The 20,505-nt window shown below is 30.5% G+C and overlaps 2 protein-coding genes across 2 annotated transcripts in view; one reads left to right on the forward strand and one right to left on the reverse strand.

The window, feature by feature from the left end:
- Positions 1 to 2,913, reverse strand: part of LOC107436770 (rabconnectin-3 alpha) — a gene marked incomplete in the record, with an annotated part of 96,733 nt that extends 93,820 nt beyond the window's left edge. The window contains 2 exon segments of the mRNA XM_071183145.1: positions 198 to 304; positions 2,680 to 2,913. Coding sequence (XP_071039246.1) covers positions 198 to 284 — 87 coding nt within the window.
- A 172-nt stretch (positions 2,914 to 3,085) lies between these two features.
- LOC110282188 (uncharacterized) overlaps positions 3,086 to 20,505 on the forward strand; it is a gene marked incomplete in the record, with an annotated part of 32,756 nt that continues 15,336 nt past the window's right edge. Inside the window, 5 exon segments of the mRNA XM_071183142.1 lie at positions 3,086 to 3,257; positions 3,698 to 3,790; positions 7,774 to 7,914; positions 9,843 to 9,915; positions 13,776 to 13,994. Coding sequence (XP_071039243.1) covers positions 3,214 to 3,257; positions 3,698 to 3,790; positions 7,774 to 7,914; positions 9,843 to 9,915; positions 13,776 to 13,994 — 570 coding nt within the window.

Here is a 20,505-nt window from a genome sequence, read left to right on the forward strand (position 1 = left end):
GCGGCTTTTACTTTTTGATAAATGCCTAGATAGGTTTAATGAATGCTTGGAAAAATGATAGGCAAGTATTCATTTTGTATTTGTTGTCAATTTTAAATAAATAATTTTTTATTACAATGTTTTTTTCTTTACTCATCCTTGCATTAGAAGTATTGAAAATTTTATTCATTTATAAGCTTATTTAAATTCATACTTACGGTAAAGGGCACACCTTCAACACTACCAACTGAGTAGCAGTGATCTCCAGCATTTGCTGCCCCAGTTAAAACTTGATGGCAGTTCATTCTAACAATTTAAGTACTACCTACATAAGAGATTTAAAAAAATTTAGAATTCTTGCATAAATTGATCCTAGAAAATTAGTCAATACAAAAAAAAAAAAAACTATAGTATTATCTACTTAAGAGATAAAAAAAATTTAGAATTATTGCATAAATTTATCCTTAAAAACTATTCAACAGTACAAAAAATAAATAAATAATAAAATAAAACAAACTGTGGTAAATTTACATAAGAGTAAAAAGAAATGTTAAGTTCAAGTGTTCTACTGCTAAAAAAAATTTTTTAAGTTAAAATAAAAATATCGAAAATACACCATTAATATTTAAGTTATTTATTAACTTTTAGTAAAACCATAAAAACAAACAATGTCTTAGTTTTAAACACCAGAAATAAAACAAATACAAATTCGTATGTTAAAGTATGTATGCATACAATATAAAAAGTATGTATAGTATATATATTTGTATGTATACAAATTTGTATGTAAAAATAAAGTTCAAACAATTACAATATGATGTATCATGACTCATGATACATACAATCTTTATGCTATATCCTCTCATGATTCATGAGAGGATATAGCATAAAGATTATACAGCAAAGGATAAGCAGCACAAGATGTGCCTTTTTATCCTAGTGCATATTACAAAATGCACAATGATAATATAATAAATATTTTCAAAATAAAAATGAGCTATGCTCTTAACTTCTAACACAAACATATGAAATTAAAGGCATCTATGACTCTATATTACATAAATATTAGCCCAAATTTAAATGATCAAAAGTAGCTAGACTTCTTTTTAACTAAAAAATTATCAGCTAAGATGAAATAAAACTTTTCAAGCCTGTTATAATGAGACAGGATTTTTATGGAACAAGAGATGTGGACATTTAGTTAATTTTTAAAACTCAAGTAATGACATATAACAATGAATCTGTTTGTATGACAATATACTCATTTGTATGACAATATATCATTACAATATACTCATTGTAATGAAATCAAGTGATACTTATAAATAGAGTCAAAGCCTGATGCAAAGACAAGAGAAAGAAGTCAAGGGACCAATATTTATATAAAGAAAATAAACACCCTGAAGAAGAAAATTTATTTCAACAAATTACACAGATTTTAACTTCGAAAATAAAGTTTTTCAGCTCTCCCCACGAAGAAAATGAAAGAAAGAGAAAGATGTCAGGGAACCAATATTTATGTGAAGATAAACCTTCTAAAGAAGAAGATATGAGGACATAGATGCATTTATTTCTACAAATTACATAGATTTTAATTTCTTATACAAATATCTCTGCCCTGTTGATTGTTAGCATCACACTAGAGTTGTACCAATAGACTATTGAAGATAACCTGAATTCAGAAACAACAAGTACACNTTAAATCCGGCCCTGCACTAGAGTTGTACCAATAGACTATTGAAGATAACCTGAATTCAGAAACAACAAGTACACAAATCTAAATTTAGGGAAAAAAACTTAAATATCAAAAAGGGAAACGGTAACTACAAAAATATCTACATTTTTTAGGCATTATTTGCAAGATACCTTAAATTATTTTTTCAATTTTGCACAATAGATGTGTAAAGTGACATGACAAAAAACACTATAAAAAAACAATGAAAACATAAAAAAAAGTTTTGAAACTATAAAAAACTTTACTTTCTTTTTAAAAACTTTGACTTTACTTTCTGTTTTCAAAGAAAAATATGTCTAAAAAAATAATATGGCATCACTGAAGTAAGAATAAATTTAATTTCAAATTAATTCTTACATTTTACTAGACAAACTAAGATGAAATAAATATAAAAAATACAAATAGTTATAAATAAGATTTTTTTAGAAATGCAATTACACATCTTTAATAATTAGTAATTAATCACACAATAAAGGAAATATGGGTATAAAAAATTACTCATATAAAACATTTTGTAAGTTTTCTACAACGAAGAATTTTGTTAGCAACTAAATTTAAATGTAAAATATTCGATAGGTGACATTTTTACATACCCCTCCAACCTCAATGAATTTTACTTACCTCAACATTAATTCACAAAATATTAAAAGAAATATTTTGCATTTTCAAAGGAAAATAAACTTTTAACGGTTTAATTATATTTCAAGTAACTTCGACCTTCGGAAAGAATACGATATAACGACGTATGAAAAATCTAACAATTCAAAAGAATTTGCCACAGGAATCCAAACCAAAAAATGCATACTTTGAAAAGCAGAGTCGGAAAATTTATTAGAACATAAACAAGACGTAGCGTAATAATTTACTATACATCTAGAATATTATCTTTTTTTTTATTCCTGTCACCCAGGTTTTATGATTATGGGGAGTTTCAATTTAGTTGTGTAATTAAGTAAAGCACTCACTCTCGTAATGTGATATTGAAAAAGGCATTGGTGTTATTAATAATCAAGTCTTTTTTTTTCTTAAAAAATATAAAATATTAATTTATTATCTTCCTTTCTACCTCCCTTAAAGAGAAGGACGTTCGGTCTAACCATTTATCATACACACTAGAACACACACCATCATGAATGACGAAGACGATATTGCCGAATACCGAAACTAAATTCAACATGCCATCGCAGAAAGTTCAAAGGTGAGAAAAAAAGTCTGAAAATAATAAAAGTTAAAACTCTTTAAACAAGATCTGCAATAAGGTTTTTAGATTTCTTATGTTGCTTAGTAAAGAGCTTTATACATTAAATGAACATTCATTTGTAAAAATATTAAAATTTTAATTTGAGTTTTATTTTTGGCAAAGGTATAACTTATCGGTTACAGTTTAAAGTTGATCAGTGAAAACAGACAAGATTTGTTTAGGTTTTGTCTGTAGTTCAAGATTTTTAATTATTTCTTTCAAGTTGTGAAGTTATTTTAATTTCTATCCATTGATTACAATGAGTAGAAAATTTAAAAAGGACATTGTACCTTGGAAAAATCCGTAAGTATAAGGAACTAGTCGTCCAAATGGTTTACATTATTTTTTCAGGTTATGCGATGCTAAGGAATTGAATGTTCTTATAAACCAAACATATTGTAAAGGAGTAATTTTTTTCTTCTCATAAACGTTTATAAGTAATTAATTCGTATCAACATTGAATAAATATATATTATGAACGAATAATCTGTTAAAATTATTTATATGTGAATATATTTTTATTTAAAGAACTTAGTACTTTCAGCAGGTGATACGAAAAAATAATTTAATTGATGCAGAATTAACTTATTTTTTAATAAATTTTTTTTAACTACTTAGTAGTGTAAATCTCTGATTTTTAAACCTAATAATAAAAACTATTTCCATGCGATATATTAGTAAGAGAATGTTTAGGTTTTGTTTTCATTATTTTAACTTTTTGAATCTGTTTCTAATATTTTCAGAGCTGAATTTATCAAAGTATATGAGTATGCTTTCTCTGATGATCTGAAGAAAAATCGTTGGGCTGTTGAGCAAATCACTGTTTGGGAAACACGGTAAAAAAAAAAAATTATGATTTTTTTTTTAATCTTCTTATTTAATAAGCTTGTCTTAAACTATTGTTTCACTGGTATAGTTAGGATATATTTTCGTATCAGTACCTATTTGTATAAATTGAAGTCATCAATGTGCCAAATAAAATCACCCATTTGTATACTATTGATTAAATTTCTAAAAAAAAATTCAGTGGCTTTACTAAAGGGAGCCATGAGTTTTACCATTCCACACTGCTAGGATTAGTCGTAAGTTACCTTTCTCACCTTTTGTTTTCACCTTCTTTTAAAAAGTAATCATCTCACGTTTTTAAAAATTTTAACTTTTTAAAATTAAAAAAATTTCTATGCAAGCATGTTAGCTTTTAAGATGTAGCAAATCAGGCTTCCCATGTAAAAAACTTTTTTTTTCCCTGATTTCCCTTTGATGATTATATCCCCACCGGAGGATAACTAAAAGTATATATAATTTGAGCTCTTCAGATGTTGATTCAGTACGTTATAGGAACAGAGGCTAACATGAACTGTTGCTGATTATGCAATATTGGTGTGATGAATGAGTAACTGCACTTGTCTACTTATAGTAATTTTTGATGTTCCAATGTTATCAAAATTATATTTAAATGTATTACCACCTGGTTTTTAATTCAGACTTTTTCTCTTTTAATTTCTTTCCGAGCCTATTGCAGTGTTCCCAATCAATCACTAATTTTTCTAAAAGTCAAATTTTTCATTAGTCACCGAAGATCACTTTTGACAGAGAAAAGTCATTAAATGTCATACAAAAACAAAACAAAAAAAAAAGCTGTAGACAGGGTATCCGCGCACCTGGAAAGTCGTGAATTTTGGTATTGAACAAAATTTTTCATGAAATGTTATGATTTTAACTATTTTCTTAAAAAAGTCATGGATTTAGATCACCGAAAAATCTAATTTTCAAAATGGATTTTACCCCTCATCCCCAATTTCATGGTGCTCTGAATATCTGAATTTGTAACAAAATCCCCACTCACAGTCATGTTTTATTAAAATATAAAATTTCTAGAGCAAATTATATTTTAAACTTCTGTGATTTCAGAATTTTTATTATTGTTAATTTTTTTATTTATTTTATCAATTTTTAAATTCTAGCTGAAGCAAGCCAGTCATTGGCAATTTTTTTAAATTCTGAAATGAGAACAGAAAAATCAAGAGTGTTTCTTTCCTTTCCAATAAATAAGTATCTTTAGAATATAATTTTGCAGAAAAAAAAGAAGAAAAAAATTTGCTTCTGTATTTTTTTAAGCTATTTTATTGCTTCAACTCTTCCTTTACTCTTTTTTTTTTTTTATATATCTATAGCGTCTAACAGTTTTGGTTATGCCTATCATTTCAATTAATGTTTTGTTTTTTTTATTTATTGCTGTGCTTTTGTCACGGATTTGAAAATATTAAACATAGCAGATACCCTGTGTAAAGAACTAGTTATTGTTGCTAAAGTATGCTTTTATGTTTCTGAGGATATTTTATTTGATGGGTTGAAATTATTTCAACTGGTAAAAAATAACCTTAGAGGAAATGTAAAAATTGATACTTTTTGACATTACTATATTAACCAAGAAAGACACTTCTGAGGTGCAGTAATAGGCTGAGACGGCAGGCCACCTGGAAGAAGCCTTGAAAATATCGCCATGAGAATCATCACCTTTAAGAACTCTGATGGGCAGACCCTCTACTAGATGGCTCAATGACATAGAAAATGACACAAAAAACCTTAAAGAAAAGAAATTGAGAGGGAGTTGCCATGGATAGGAGGCGATAGCATTTGTCAGCTGTTGAGGCAGCCAAGCCCTGCAAGGAGCTGTTGCGCTGACAAAGAAGGAGACACTTCTGGGGATTACAAAATGTCAAATCTTGGGGAAACTGTCAAAGCAGCTCTCACATGATTGTATTGATAAAATAAAAAAAAAGTTAGATTTTCAGTTCCAAAGTGGGCACTAAGAAAAGAAAACTGCAATGACTGAAAGAGATTTGAATGCAGTTTTATCCATAAAAGATAAGAAAAATCCATAAAATATCCATAAAAGATATTTTCTTCTCATCTTGTGTCAGTGACTGATAAATTGCTTGAAGATGGATTGTAAGTTATTTCAAAATATGCAGCTTACATGGAAGAATGCAAATACATGAAGAAAACTGAAGAAAAAGACAATGGAAAGACAGAAAAACAGGGAAGGAACTTGGAAAACAAACTGCAATGAATTTTAAATATATTATGAGTAACGGATATAAATTGATCATGAATAAAGCTATAAAAATTATAAATAAAGAAATTTTAAAAAGCTTTCTGAGGTAGACAATATTGAATTGAAAGGGGGGGGATAAACAATGAAATAAAAACAACAGCTCGAAATTCACTGGAAGAAGCCATCAACTAACTTGATGATTCCCATGGTTTTTCTAACATAATCTGTATATTATACATATATCATACTTATTCCGTTTTACAACGAATTGGAGCATAGGACTTCTTCTATCATAGCTTTTCATCTCACTCTATTTGTGGCCAGATCAGGGCCGGATTAGCCTATAGGCACACTAGGCACGTGCCTAGGGCCTACGAAAATCTTGGGAGGAAAAAATTTGTTGACAAAAATAATTTAGCTTTAAAAACAAGTGTATTTTGCACAAAATTATGAAGATACAAATAAAAATATAATATTTTTCGGTAATAAATTACTTTGCAGAATAGATCTAATATATTACTTTTTTGCGATTTTTGGATTAAACGAAATCTTGTATTATGCTGTCAAATTCCAAACTACGCAAAATGTCGTATTCAATAGACATAAGTGCGAGCAATGCCAAACGATCTTGATTCATTGTTGAACGCAAATAATTTTTTATCAATTTTAATCTGGAGAAAGATCTTTCTCCTTCTGCTTAACACCCAAGAATCGACAAATATATTCTTAATGCAATGTGAACGTTAGGAAAAGTATTCACATGTTTATCTTTAATTTGAGCCTTCAACATTTCTTGTGCAGATTTATGTTCATACAAATTTGAAAATAGTAAAAATTCATCTGCAAAGTTTTCCTCTAATTCAGATGAGTAAATTTTCACCAAATTTTGCACTTTTAGTTTAATCTCAGATTCTGACAAATTTTTGTGAAGTGTTTACGTAGTTATCGATCGAACTAATCATAATGGTATTATCAATATCAACTGCAAAATCGGCAGAATGTCGGTATTGCAGATAAAGTTCGATAAGCAAATTTGTAAATTAAAATCCATATTAATAAAAATGTTAAAAAAAAAATATGCAAGAAAATTTTAGCATATATTTTGAAAAGAGGGGAGGAGTGGGGAAAGGAGGGCCCCAAAACGGCTATGCCTAGGGCCTACGAAAGGTATAATCTGGCTCTGGACCAGATATTTTGCCTCTCTATGTTCAATTCTATTGCTTTTGATTCCTTTACAATTGTCCTGCACCAAGTATTTTTAGGTCATCCTCTTTTTGTATTGCCCTGAAGATCCAATCAAAAGCTTGTTGCAAATTTTATAGAACCACTCGATACGTAAGATTCTTCTTAAACAGTTGTTAATGAATACTTAAATTATTTACTTGTTATTTTTGTTACATTGTCATGTCTCAGACCCATATAGTAAAACAGATTTTAAAATTTTTGTTTTTCCAGAATTTATTGAGAATAGTATAACTCCTCCGGGTTTCGTTTAACCACTTAACAGCGTCTATTTTCTGGCAAATTGGGTAAAAAAATAAGCATATTTTTTAGAAGCAAATTTCTGTTAAAATCGATTATATAAACTCAAATCAAGAGTCAAAACTATTACGATTATTGATTTTATGAAATAATTTTAATTTTTATTTAAAACTTTATTTTCAAAGCGTATTAAAATTCATTTAGAAATCACATTTAATCAATTAAGTTTTACATTAAAAATGTTAAATGATTGTTTGTTTAAAGATTTTAATTTTTAAGGTGCTGGCCAAGCCTTCCAACTGCTGTGGAAGCAACTCTTTTATTAGTGCGAAGCAAAATTCAAGATCATTTATATGAGGCCAGCAAATTTTTTTGCAATGCACAAGAAGTTGAAATGATGTATTCAAATGCTGTTGTAAGGTAAGTTACTAATAATTTAATCTTTAAGCCTATAAAAAGGAGAATGTTTCTAATTGCCTAGATTTATTTGGTTGATATGGTAGGGAAAAAAAAGCATGAGTTTAAAAAGTGCACATTCTACAAAAAACAACACCGTGAGTTACTATTAAAAAAATGAAATTTGAATTATATTTTTTTTAAAAATCGCAATAAATAATTATTGCGATTAATTAATTAAACTTTGAATATAATTATTAAGATACTGTGTTTTTTCTTGTATTATAAGAAAAATTTAGTATCAATGCAGAATTGGTGAGTATGAAGTTTTAATTCAGTACCTTTTCTAAATTTTGTCTTTTTATTGCAGTTACTATTTTCATTATCTTAAATTAAAATAGAATTCATGATTTTAAAAACCTGAATATTTTTTCGCCATAGTGTTTTTGTTTTCTATTATAATTTTAAAATTTTTGTAGTAAGGCCGAGAAAGGATGCACTTATCTCAGACCCTAAATCTGGTTTAGGGGTGCTGCACAAAAGTTTATGTATGCCACTGATTGAACTAACTTTTTAAGTATTAAAGAAATCATATCACGAATGCTTTTCATATTTACAAAATTATGACTTTTTCTCTTTTTGACATTTTTCACTGTTTTTAAAAGTAGCTTTGAAGGAGCTGACTTAAGATTAGCTAACAGTCATGAATTACAGTCAATTCGCTATAACTCGAAGTACGATAACTCGAATATTACTATAACTCGATTTTTTTATGAAGTCCCGACTCTTTTATCTTCAATTTCATGTTAATTATTCTCGATTACTCGAATTTTACTCCCTTTAACTCGATTTTTTNTCTTAAATTAAAATAGAATTCATGATTATGAAAACCTGAATATTTTTTCGCCATAGTGTTTTTGTTTTCTATTATAATTTTAAAATTTTTGTGGTAAGGCTGAGAAAGGATGCACTTATCTCAGACCCTAAATCTTGTTAAGGGGTGCTGCACCAAAGTTTATGTATGCCACTGATTGAACTAACTTTTTAAGTATTTAAAAAATCATATCACGAATGCTTTTCATTTTTACAAAATTATGGCTTTTTCTCTTTTTGACATTTTTCACTGTTTTTAAAAGTAGCTTTGAAGGAACTGGCTTAAGATTAGCTAACAGTCATGAATTACTATTGCAAAATCACAGTACATATAAAAACAACATATTTTTTGCAAGAAAGCATTATTTCATATGATAAAAAGGTAGTTTGGGATTACCCGTCGAGCATTCAACGCATGCGAAAATGCTCGAATCTTTTATCGCCATCATAATGAAAAGCAGTTTCCAAACACACTGAATTAATCAAATAATAATAATAAAATAAAAAATTAAGTGTAAAAATAAGTTATAAAATGAAATCAAAGTGAAAAACTGTTTTTTTATAATTACACATTGAATTATTCTTAAATCTAACTATATATATTATTATAAATCATTTTGGTGGCCAAAAATCCTTGATAGCTTTTAAGGCGCAAACAAACACGTCATTATCCTTGTGCTGTCCCAGATTGGAATCATTTTGCAGCATAGTTAAAAAAAGAAAGAAAAGCCAGTTTATTTCATCATGCTAAAGAAAACTAATTCGCATAGTCAAGGATTACAGAGTAAATATGATAAAATTTGCTGCTTTTTGTACTGAAGCTACATTTTGGTGATTATATCGTGTTTGGCAAAAATTGTCAACGGGATAATCCCAAAGACAGACTGCTTTTGTGCAAGGTCTTAAGAGCATGTAGCATAAATTTCCTGCTAACTTGTCTTTTCAAAGTGGTCACCATTGCTTAAAAGTAAAAGTGCATTGTGTAAAACTGGTGTATGTTGAAAATATTTAGATATATTTTATTGACCAAACACTATATTTCTTTTTTAAAAGATTAAATTGCTGTTATTAATTTACAGGTTTGTAAATCTATTATTAGAGAATGATCAAAACTCAAGAAATAAAAAAAGATTATTTACTTTAGCAGAAGAGGTAAGAAGGTTTTATTCTAAATTTGTTTATATTGTATGTAGTACCAATGATTAGTTTTCTCTTCCTTAACTTAAGTTCTGAAAAAAATTATTTATTCCTTTCATAACTTAATGAGGGGTTGTTTTGTTAATTAATTATAAAAATATTATATATATTACTCTTTGATCGATGATTCTGGCCTTTGTTATAACGATGTAAACTGTTGATATTTCGTTTTAATGTTAAGTAAATTTGCTTTCTGCTGTTCATATCTTCACTCTCTATGTAAGCAAGCAGGCCATTAAATGTTGGCACCCTCCTTCTTGGAGTTCCTTAGTGTTCCTAAGGACCCTGGGCGCAAGTCTTCCGTCCCCAGGACGGATTTCCGTCTGTCGAAAATATCCGCGGACGGAAACAAGACTGACTCGAAGACGGAAATCGGAATTTTTTTTTCTTCTATCCTTAAAAATATTTTTTAGGTCTACGTTATTGGTCTACTTTCTTATGTCCTGTTGTTATTTTATCAAAAGACAGATGAATAAATATTTTTTGTACAGTATTTAAACTTGATGTATTATGGTAAAGCTTTCTTATTGCTTATGTCGAGGGGGTATTGTGTATGTTAGGTATTTCAGTCAAAAAATTTTCAGTCTTGGCCTTTTTTCCAACTTGCACCCATGCTAAGGACTATCAGTGGCTTAAAAATCACATTGGAATCAATTTCTCATTTGCCTGGATCACAATGTCAGAAGCAAAAATATGTATGATTCAGAATTTGCTCAATTGCTATGTAAAATTTATAAAACTTTTTAACTATTAGATATACTGACTTGAGTGTGATTTCATTTGATTTAACCTAAAAATTGCAATAGAAACATATTACTTGCCTAGTTAACTGGGAGTTAGTCTTGCTCCCTTTACCTCCTCTCCTCAAATTCCAGATAGAGCTAAGAGATTATTTTAGATTTTATATTTTTACATTACAACTGTTGTTGAACAGCCGCCCCAATTTTCGGGTTTACAAATACTTATGTTTAACTCCATAGCTTAGTAATTTTCAACTCAATCCAGATGACTAGGGAACTCTTAGATCAAGTCTTGGGAGAAATTTGTCTTCACGGAGGACTTTTTGATGAAACTAACCCGCATTTGCATTACATGGAGAGGAAAGCCTCCCACGGCTAGCCTGACAGCATGTTGGCTCTTAACTCATGATCCGTCTACCCCTGAGGACATTTTACGTCAGCATTGTGGTAGGTGCAAGTCAAATACGAACCTCATATCGACCAGCCATCGCTGGGATTCGAACCCGGTTCACCTCATTAGAAGGCGAACGCTCTATCCCCTAAGCCGTCATGGCTCTGTTTACTTTAAATGATCATATTGAGCATAAATCACATTTTTTAAAACATTTTATGGCTTTCTCATAATTATCTCTGTATTTAATTATGTTAGCACAGACCTCAAAGTTTTGAATTTATTATAAAAGAAAGTTCAATCAGTAACTACAGATCTGTGAATTTGTTTTGTTTCTACTTTGCTTGAGATTTCTTTTGCGACAAATTTTGTACTTGTCTAGTTTTAGCGAAGGCAGTTCATTACCTTGAAAGTTGTGTAAAATCCCAGTTTCCTGCTATTTTAATTTCATGCCAAATGTTTGTCACACATTTTTTAGGTACTACTTACTAGTATGTGTTCAAAGTAATCTATCAGATGGCCTTTGTGGTTCACTGTTGGCATGGATAGATTTTGACAGTGTAATTCAAAGAAAAGAGTTTTATTTGGAAAATGTTTGAATGCCCTTTAACCTTTGATGCAAACATCTACTGAAAGTATTTATGGCCTATGTGTGAAGTAGTCAAACTCAAAATAATGATCAGTGTCATGGTTTACTTATTTCATACTAAAATTATTCCCTCATGTAAATAGATGTTTTTCTCAAAACTCCAGTAGATTCATGATGATGAGTTATGATTTCCTAAAACCTTTAGAAAAATTAAATTTTCGCAATATTAAAAAGCCATACGTCTAATAGTTTTACATAAAAAAATATTTCCTGAAAATTTCAACAAAATTGAAAGTATCAAGTATCCAAACCTGCCTAACTCTTAAAAAAACTAGCCCTCAAGTGGAGGGGGAACCCACTTGATAATATATGGAAAAGAAATAATTTAAATCTTTTTTAATGGTTTATGTTTGTAATTCGTTTTATATAATAGCGCCTATTAATTCCCAAAATAGTTAGTGCCTCATTCCTAAATAAATTAAAACTAAAGCGCAGCAAGTGTAAAGAAAAATAAGTACAATGAATTTCTCAAGTAATTAAAATAATTAACATTAATTAAACAATTTTTTTCCTTTAATATTTTACGTAAAAGATTATAGTAGAACACAATTTTATATTTATGTAAAGAACTGTTAAAATATCATAAACTCTATAACTGCAATTAAGTTTATAAATCACTTACTAAACATACATAAAATACTCCAAATTAAATTTTAAATTTGCAATTATAAATTGCACACTTATTTTATTTTCAAAAGCCATTATTCATTGTCATGTTTTTTCTGTATATTCATGTTTAATGGAGTTTGCAGAGATTGTAACTTTCACTAAAATTGAAAGTAGTATTAAAAAAAATCATCTCTTTTCAGTCAATCTCAAATAGTCAAATCTCAATAGTCAATCTCAATCTTTTGTTTCATCTCTTTTTCAGAATTATTGATGCCGACACTTAGAATAGTCTTAATAATTCTTTGTATTAAAAATGAAAGGAATTCTCTCATAAGCAGGGTTCGTACAGACTCCTTATACTCCTTGGAAATAAAAAAGTCTCCAAGGAGTACTTGGAACTACTTAGATTTCCAAATTAGTCCTTAGAAACTCCTTAGATTATTGCGTTGCATAGATGAACTTACTAAGTCAGCTGATGAATTTGCTGTTCAAGCAGGGAAACAAAATGATATAACTTAGCTGTCAAAATCTAATAGGATAAGAAAAACTTTAAAAAGAAAAAAAAATTTGAATTGCAAGAGTTAGAGGAAAAAAGCAACAGCAAATAATTTTAATTTTCTATGTTACAAGCAAACTTAATTAATGATTTTCTGAGATTTTTTTTCTGTATTGTTCTTCGCACTAGAGCTGCACAATAAGCTATTGGCGACAGTCTGGGAAACATCCCTGAGGATGATCCGAAGACATGCCATCACAATTTTGATCCTCTGCAGAGGGGATGGCACCCCTGCTTCGGTAGCCCGACGACCTGCATGCAAAGTCGAGCACTTTACGGTAGAACAGTTTAACGGGGACCGATACCGCACACCCTCGGTTCCTAGGCAGACTAATCCAAGTGGTCACCCACCCGCACACTGACCGCAACCAGTGATGCTTGACTTCAGTGATGTGCTGGAAACCGTGTCTTAACGATCAGTCCACTGCGGGACTTTTTTTTTTGTATAAAATGCCTTTGATTTTCTTATGTATTCAAGTTTAAAAATAAGGGATTAGTAGGTTTTTATGTTAATCTTTAACATCTGTACTATGTACTTACATAGACTATTACTTTACTCTACAAGATTTATTAAAATGTTTGAAATTGGAACATGTATTTATGTTTGAAAGTGATAGTGATAACTTTATTTTTCTTGATGAAGTTTGACAAAGTCAAAATTTATTTCAAAATGGCTAGAAAAGAATATCTTATGCAAAATATACATTTTTGAAAGTTCTTTATAATAACTGCTTTTTAATTTAAAAAAAAAAACTGTCTAGTTATCTTTTACACAAAGTTTTTAAATTTTGTACTCCTTGAGTACTCCTTTGATTTCTTCTTCTGATCTCTGTATGAACCCTGCTCATAAGTTTATTTATTTATTCATAGAGAAATATCCCACCTTGGATTGTTGATATTCGTCATAATAGTACTCATGGATTTCACCCAACTCTCCCAATACTTCGCATGGCTTATGAAACTATTATGGCATATCTTGAAAAGATATTTTGGCTTCCCGAGAAATCTCGTGTATGTGCTATAATAAAATTTGTTGATGAAGCACCTATTGTGGAATTACTGGAAGATTACAAATTACTTCAATATCAGGTATTACTGACTAAATTTTTTCAAATTTTACCAAACAAACTGTATCAAATCAAGTTTATTATAACAAGCTTTTAAATTTATAACTATTCTTTTTTTTTATCATAAATAGTTATACTTGATAGTTACCTTTCCTAGTTTTAACCATTTGTACTTGTTAAATTTCTTTGATGTTGTTAAAGTAATTTTACTTGAGTACTTACTTTTACATGTGTTTCACTTATATTTCTTGATATCTATAATTATATGTGAATACCTATTTTAACTTCAAAATTGCATGTGAAAAGCAGATTTTGGAGTTGCTCTAATATTTCAGCTTTGTTTATTATTGTTTTTTAGGCTTAAACATGAAATGCTTTAATTAGGACTATCATAAATAAAGGGAGTTTCAGTTTCATAAAGTTGTTTTTGTATATATAAAATCATGTGTTAGCTGGTTAGTTACAGTATAAGGATAGATAAATTTATTCTAATAATGTTATAATGCTAAATATCTTGAGTAATAAAAATTAATTAATGCTTTTAATTGAACCTCTGTAAATTCATCTGCCATGTTTTTAAAAAATGAAAATCAAGTTTTGTTGAGTTTCTATGTAATATAAAATGTCTCATACCAGTCTTGTTATATAAATATATAGCTTAAATAGATTCTCTTATTAATTTTAATACTTCGAAATAGTTCTTTAACAAAGAGCCATAAAAAGGCCATTTTTCTGAGTTACTGGGTAACAATTGCTAGAAATATACGTATTAAGAAAATCCTGAAAATTTCCTGCAATCCGTATGGCGTAGATAATTAAATTTACCATTTTTGATGACATTGCAATCAATTCCTTTTAAGAATCCCTAAATAAAATGTGTGGCATCTGAATTTTTGTGGCTTTTTTATAATTTCACTACTATAATACTGTACGCCCTATCCTAACATTTCTGCTGTGAAAAATCCCAATATGAAGCATGTAAACCGTCCGCATGAAGTGTAAAATAAAATAAAAGTAAATCTGTTGTGTTGTTTCTAATCCCCAAGAGATCCTTCCCAATTAGACCAATTCCATAAGTCCAAAAATGTCCAGAAAGTCTAAAAAACAGATGAGGTTTTGAAAAAAACCTCGTAGATCTTAAAATCGATACAGTTAAGAATATGCTCGGGCGAGGCCGAAGCATTCCTACATTTAGTGCAAAGTCCAAAAGTCTTTTGCCCCTGAACATACGAGAGACACCTCAAGTGACCACTTGCAAAGCGAGATAAACAAGTCTGCTGGCTTCTAGGTCCCTCAAAAAACAAGGCACTTCCAGGTCATTTTCTGAAATACCAACTATGCGGAGGAGGAACTCTCCAGAGGTCCATAAACATTTTTTTGCACTCTGCAAAGACCTCATTGAAAGTGGAAAGTAACTCTGGCTGAGCACCCAATGAGAAGGGACTGTTTCTCTTCAGTCTATGGTTATTTTTTCAATTTTTGAGATAGTAAGAGGTTCTGTTCTGGTCACCAAAACTGATAAGCTTATTGTAGTATTTCTTGAGACTGGAGTTCCTTCTCATGTATAACAGCTGGAGGTCAGATTCAAATAGAACAATTTTATCTGGACAGCTACGTCTCAAATCTGTAATAATTTTTGCAGCACTAATTTGAACTCTTTCCAATCTATTCAGGTTTGTCTCTGAAGCACAGGAGTAAATAGGTGCCCCTTATTCCAATATGGGTCTAATAAGTGCAGTGTAAGTTAATTTCAAAGCTGTAGCAGCTGCTCCCCAGTCTTGCCCAGAAATATATTTTAGAATATTTAACCTCTTTCTACACCTCGATTCCAGCAGTTCGATGTGCTTATTGCCAAGAATCTGCTGGTCCATAATAAACCCCAAATATTTTGCATTCTTTTCATAAGGCAAATTTTGACCATTAAAACAAATAGTAGGTTTATAATTGTATATGTGCCTATTGGTAGTATAAAAACTAACAACAGATTTAGATGAGTTAAGAACCAGTTTGTGTTTTTGAGCAAACGTCACTCACATCTTTTAGAGTGAGGTTGATATTGCCTTCAATAGTCTTAATGTCAGCGCTAGAGTGCCAGAGGACGGCATCATCGGCAAAAATACCAACATTGCATCTCTTAGAGATCACCTTTTCAATGCCAGCAAAAAATAGGCAGAAGAGCAGAGGTCCCAAGACGGAACCCTGGGGGGACTCCTTGGCCTAGTCTAAAATTTCTTGAGAGGGTCATATTGAATTTAACTCTGATGGTTCTGGCCCTTAAATAATCAGAAATCCAGGGGAGAGCGTTACCTCTAATTCTAAAGTCATCAAAAAGCTTGATTAATAGCTTATTTCGCCACACTCTGTCAAAAACCTTTGTTAAATCCAAGAATGCAGCCACAGTATGATTAGTGGGCCGCATATTCTGAGCGTCTCTTACACTCTGGCAAAAATATAAGATTTGGTCAATCGTATTATAGCCTTTTCTAAAACGGTACTGCTCTAAAGTAAATCTAATATCATGTGTCTATTTGAAATAGCCTTATTTTCCTATAATTGATACCAATTGAGTTACATTTAATGATCTATATGTATTTATGTTATTAAAAATATAATTTCATAAATATTGCATGAATACTGCCTTTTTTAAAGATTAACAGAGATCATGTTCACCCTAAAATTCCTAAAAGTCTGATAAAATTTTACTGGTGTAACTTAATAATTAAAGTTATGGGGGAAAATCACAGATAAAGGGAAAAAGCTGCTTCTTTCTTTTTGAACATACAGTGGAACCCCGATTTTACGTTGTCCGTTTCATATGTTATGCCGCTTCTTACGTCATTTTCTGCTGATCCGTGAAAATTGCCTGTACCGATAATGTTAAAAAATCCCGGATTTTGCATTACCCCTTTTATGAAAATCCCGCTTGATGCGATTTTCTACAAACAGATAAAAAAAAAAAATTATTCTATTCAAAATGGTTTTACTCATTTTTTTTCCGTCCTAACATACCAAATGAGATTTTCAGTCGGTTTTGTTTAAGTTTGAAAGCTATAGCATATTTTTTTTTTCATTTTCGAAACTTCAGTGATCGTGTTCTTTTCTCGAAAGAAGATGTCGAAACGAAAATGCTTTTCTCTGGCCGAAAAGGCTGAATTCGTCGAAAAAAGCTAAAGAATTTCATGGCACTAAAGTTGATCTTACTAAATCTTTGGGTACTGCTTATTCAACTTTGCAAATGATTTTAAAGCAAGAAGTTTCAGTAGAACTAAACGCTGAAAAACTCGGAAAAATTGCCAAGAAGAGAAAAACCTTAAAAACATCTCCGTATGATGAGTTAGAAAAAAATTTAATGAACTGGTTCAAGGAAGACAGAGCAGCAAAGATTCCTATAAATGGATCCATCCTGAGAGAAAGGCGCTTGAAATTGCTGAAAGGCTTAAACTCCAAGGCTTCAGTGCATCAAATGGCTGGATCGATCGATTAAAAAAAGAGGAACAATTGATGCTTCAAATCTATCAGTTGAGAATCCGATAGTGTGGATATGACAACAGTGGAAAGAAGAACCTCTGCCAAATTTATTAAAGGGCTATAATCCAAGTGATATATTTAACGAACGGGATTGTTTTTCAACCTATTGCCAAAGAAGACATTGACAATTAAAGGTGAAAATTGCCATGGAGGAAAGCTTTCAAAAATGCGCTTGACTGTTTTGCTCTGTGCAAATGCCGATGAAAGCCAAAAGTTAACGTCTCTTGCGATCAGTAGAGCAGAGAAACCACGGTGTTTCAAAAATATCAAAAGTTTTCCTACCGATTACGATTCAAACAAAAAAGCATGGATGACGCAAGCATTATTTAAAATTTTTCTTCGGAAACTGGATAAGAAAATGAGTTTTCAAAAGCGCAACATAATTTTATTCCTAGACCAATGCAGCACTGCTCATTTAAACGTTAAATTGAAAAACGTGCGAATAGAGTTTTTTCCAGTTAACTGTACGAGCAAACTTCAACCACTGAATTTAGGAACTATACGATCATTTAAAGAGAGTTACCGACTGGTTAGAAAATCTCTAATGTTTCTTGATTCTGGTGACTTTCAGGATGCTTCTAAGGAAAAAATTTATGTTCTTGAGGCTCTTTATTTGATATCTTCAGCTTGGGACAGTGTTGACCAAAAATGCATTATCAATGGATTCAATAAAGCAGGATTTTCAATATCGGAGGAGGAGAGCACTGTTGTTTTGGAAGAAGAAGAAGGTAGCGTGTCTGAAATTAAGGATCTTCCGGAAGTCGATGATGCATGCATCGACTGTGACACAGACGTCATTACTTCAGAAATCCCTTCCATTAGTGATTTAATGCCTGATTCTGACGATAGAGTTGATGACGATGAAGATGAAATAACAGAAGACGTGCCAACAGCTGATCAAGCTATACAAAGTATAAAAACTCTAAAACAATTTTTACTTGCAAATGTAAATCAAGAAGCAAAGTTGCGAAAAATTGTTAGTATTGAACGAGCTGTATACGAAATTGTAGCTAGAAACGAAAAGCAAGTAAAGATTACTCATTTTTTCCATTAATTTAACTGGTGGGTGTCAATTTTTAAAAATATGCATAGATTTTTTTTAACCCCGATTTTACGTTATTCCGTTTCGAGCGTTTTTTATCACTAGTCCGACAGAAAACATGAAATCGGGGTTTCACTGTAATTTGTTCACGTCATCGTGTGCAAGGAGAGGAGGGTGAAGAGAGACGTGGGGCAGTGTGCTGACATTCAGGCGAGTGTTTGTTGTTTGTTTCATTATATGGTTTTTTTTCCCTTCTAAGACGTCACGTGCCAGTCCCCACCTGTCTGTCTTTGTCCATCGTGGTTTATTTGTTATTTATGAATTGATACTGTGGGAAAAGAAGGAACAAAATTTCAGACAGATTGGTTTAAAATAGAACTCGATATTAATTTTCTAAAAGAATGGTTGTAGTCTGTGACTGGAGATGTTTATTCCGCGAAGTGCAGTTTATGCTGCAAAGCTTTCAAAGTATCGGGAAGTGGAGTCACGCAAGTACGACCGCGTTATAAAGGGGAAAAACATGATCGGAAATTTTATGAAAGATTTAAAGGAAGTGGTTAAGCAACAATATTTAATTGGGTGCAAAATAAAAATAGAGATACCACTTTTCTTAGCCAGAAAAATCAAATTTTGAAAGCTGAAACTTTACGGTGTTTGCATGCAGCTGAGAAAAATATTTCTTTTAAATCTTGTAAAGATACAGCCGATTTATTCAAAGTAATGTTTCCAGATTCACCCATAGCGTCGGCAATGCAACTTAAATAAGGAAAAAAACTTCCTATATATTAAACCATGGTATATCGAAAGATTTTGAAAATCTTTTAATGAAGGATATTGAGAATGCAACAAAAATAACATTAGCGTTTGATGAAAGTACAAATATGCAGAACAAGCAGCAACTAGATGTATATGCCAGATATTGGTCAACTGAGTTTAATTTGGTATTATGTAGATAGTTAAAAAGTTTATTTTTAGGCCATGCTACAGCCAATATTATTTTAAATGAACTCTTGGATGTGTTATTTACTTATAAGATTCCATTGAACATGGCTGATTGTGCTCCGGAAAAATGCGGATTTCCGAATTTTTCGCTAACAGTGATCCGGAAGTTTCCGGATATCGAAGGTTCAGAAGTTTAAAAAAATCATTGATCACCGAAGCTTCAGGAAATCAAATTTTCAAAGGTGGAACTTAAAAACACAGTTTATTTTATTTGTTTGTAAGGGAGAGCCAGAGAGATACTTTATAAGCTCATATTCATGATTAATATTCATATTTTATCAGTAAATAGTTGTTATAATCATAAACTCAAAAAAGAAAGACATATTTGTAAATTTTAACAGGGTTCCCACGCTCCTTAAAAGTCCTTAAAAACTGCTTAGTTTTTATTTTGAAAATTAAGGGCCCTTAAAAGTACTTAATTTTGATTCACGGTCCTTAAAAGTCCTTAATACCTAGTATCACTAGTTGGTTGGAACAATTTTTTTATCTTGGGAAAATATCCACAATTTTTTTAAAAGTGATACAATTTAATATTTTATATATTTTGTATTTAAGTAATTTATATTTTGTCATAAAAAGTAATTTTTTTTAAAAAATATATTTAATTCACGTTGCACCCCAGAGCCCAAGGTTAAGAAAACTAAGATGGGCATAGTAGGCCTTGGCCCTCTATGGGCTGTCGCGCCATTGAGTTTAGTTTTTTAAGTATAATAATTTGATTAGCTTTTAAACCAATAAATCTTCAGTCGCTTTTAGTTTAAAAAAATTAGAACAAAGCCTACATTTAATTAATTTGCTTTTATTTTTGAGGAAATTGAAACAGAGTTTGTGTTCTTTCTTTCTTTTTTTTTTTTTTTTTTAATTTGGTTGTTAGTTAAAATGACTAAATTTTTTTAAAATAAATAAAAAGTTAAGCAATGTTTTAACGCTTTTCAATAATTTAACAATAGTGCTCTTAAAT

This window comes from Parasteatoda tepidariorum, chromosome 7, assembly GCF_043381705.1.
Source record: "Parasteatoda tepidariorum isolate YZ-2023 chromosome 7, CAS_Ptep_4.0, whole genome shotgun sequence".
Taxonomy (NCBI): domain Eukaryota; kingdom Metazoa; phylum Arthropoda; class Arachnida; order Araneae; family Theridiidae; genus Parasteatoda; species Parasteatoda tepidariorum.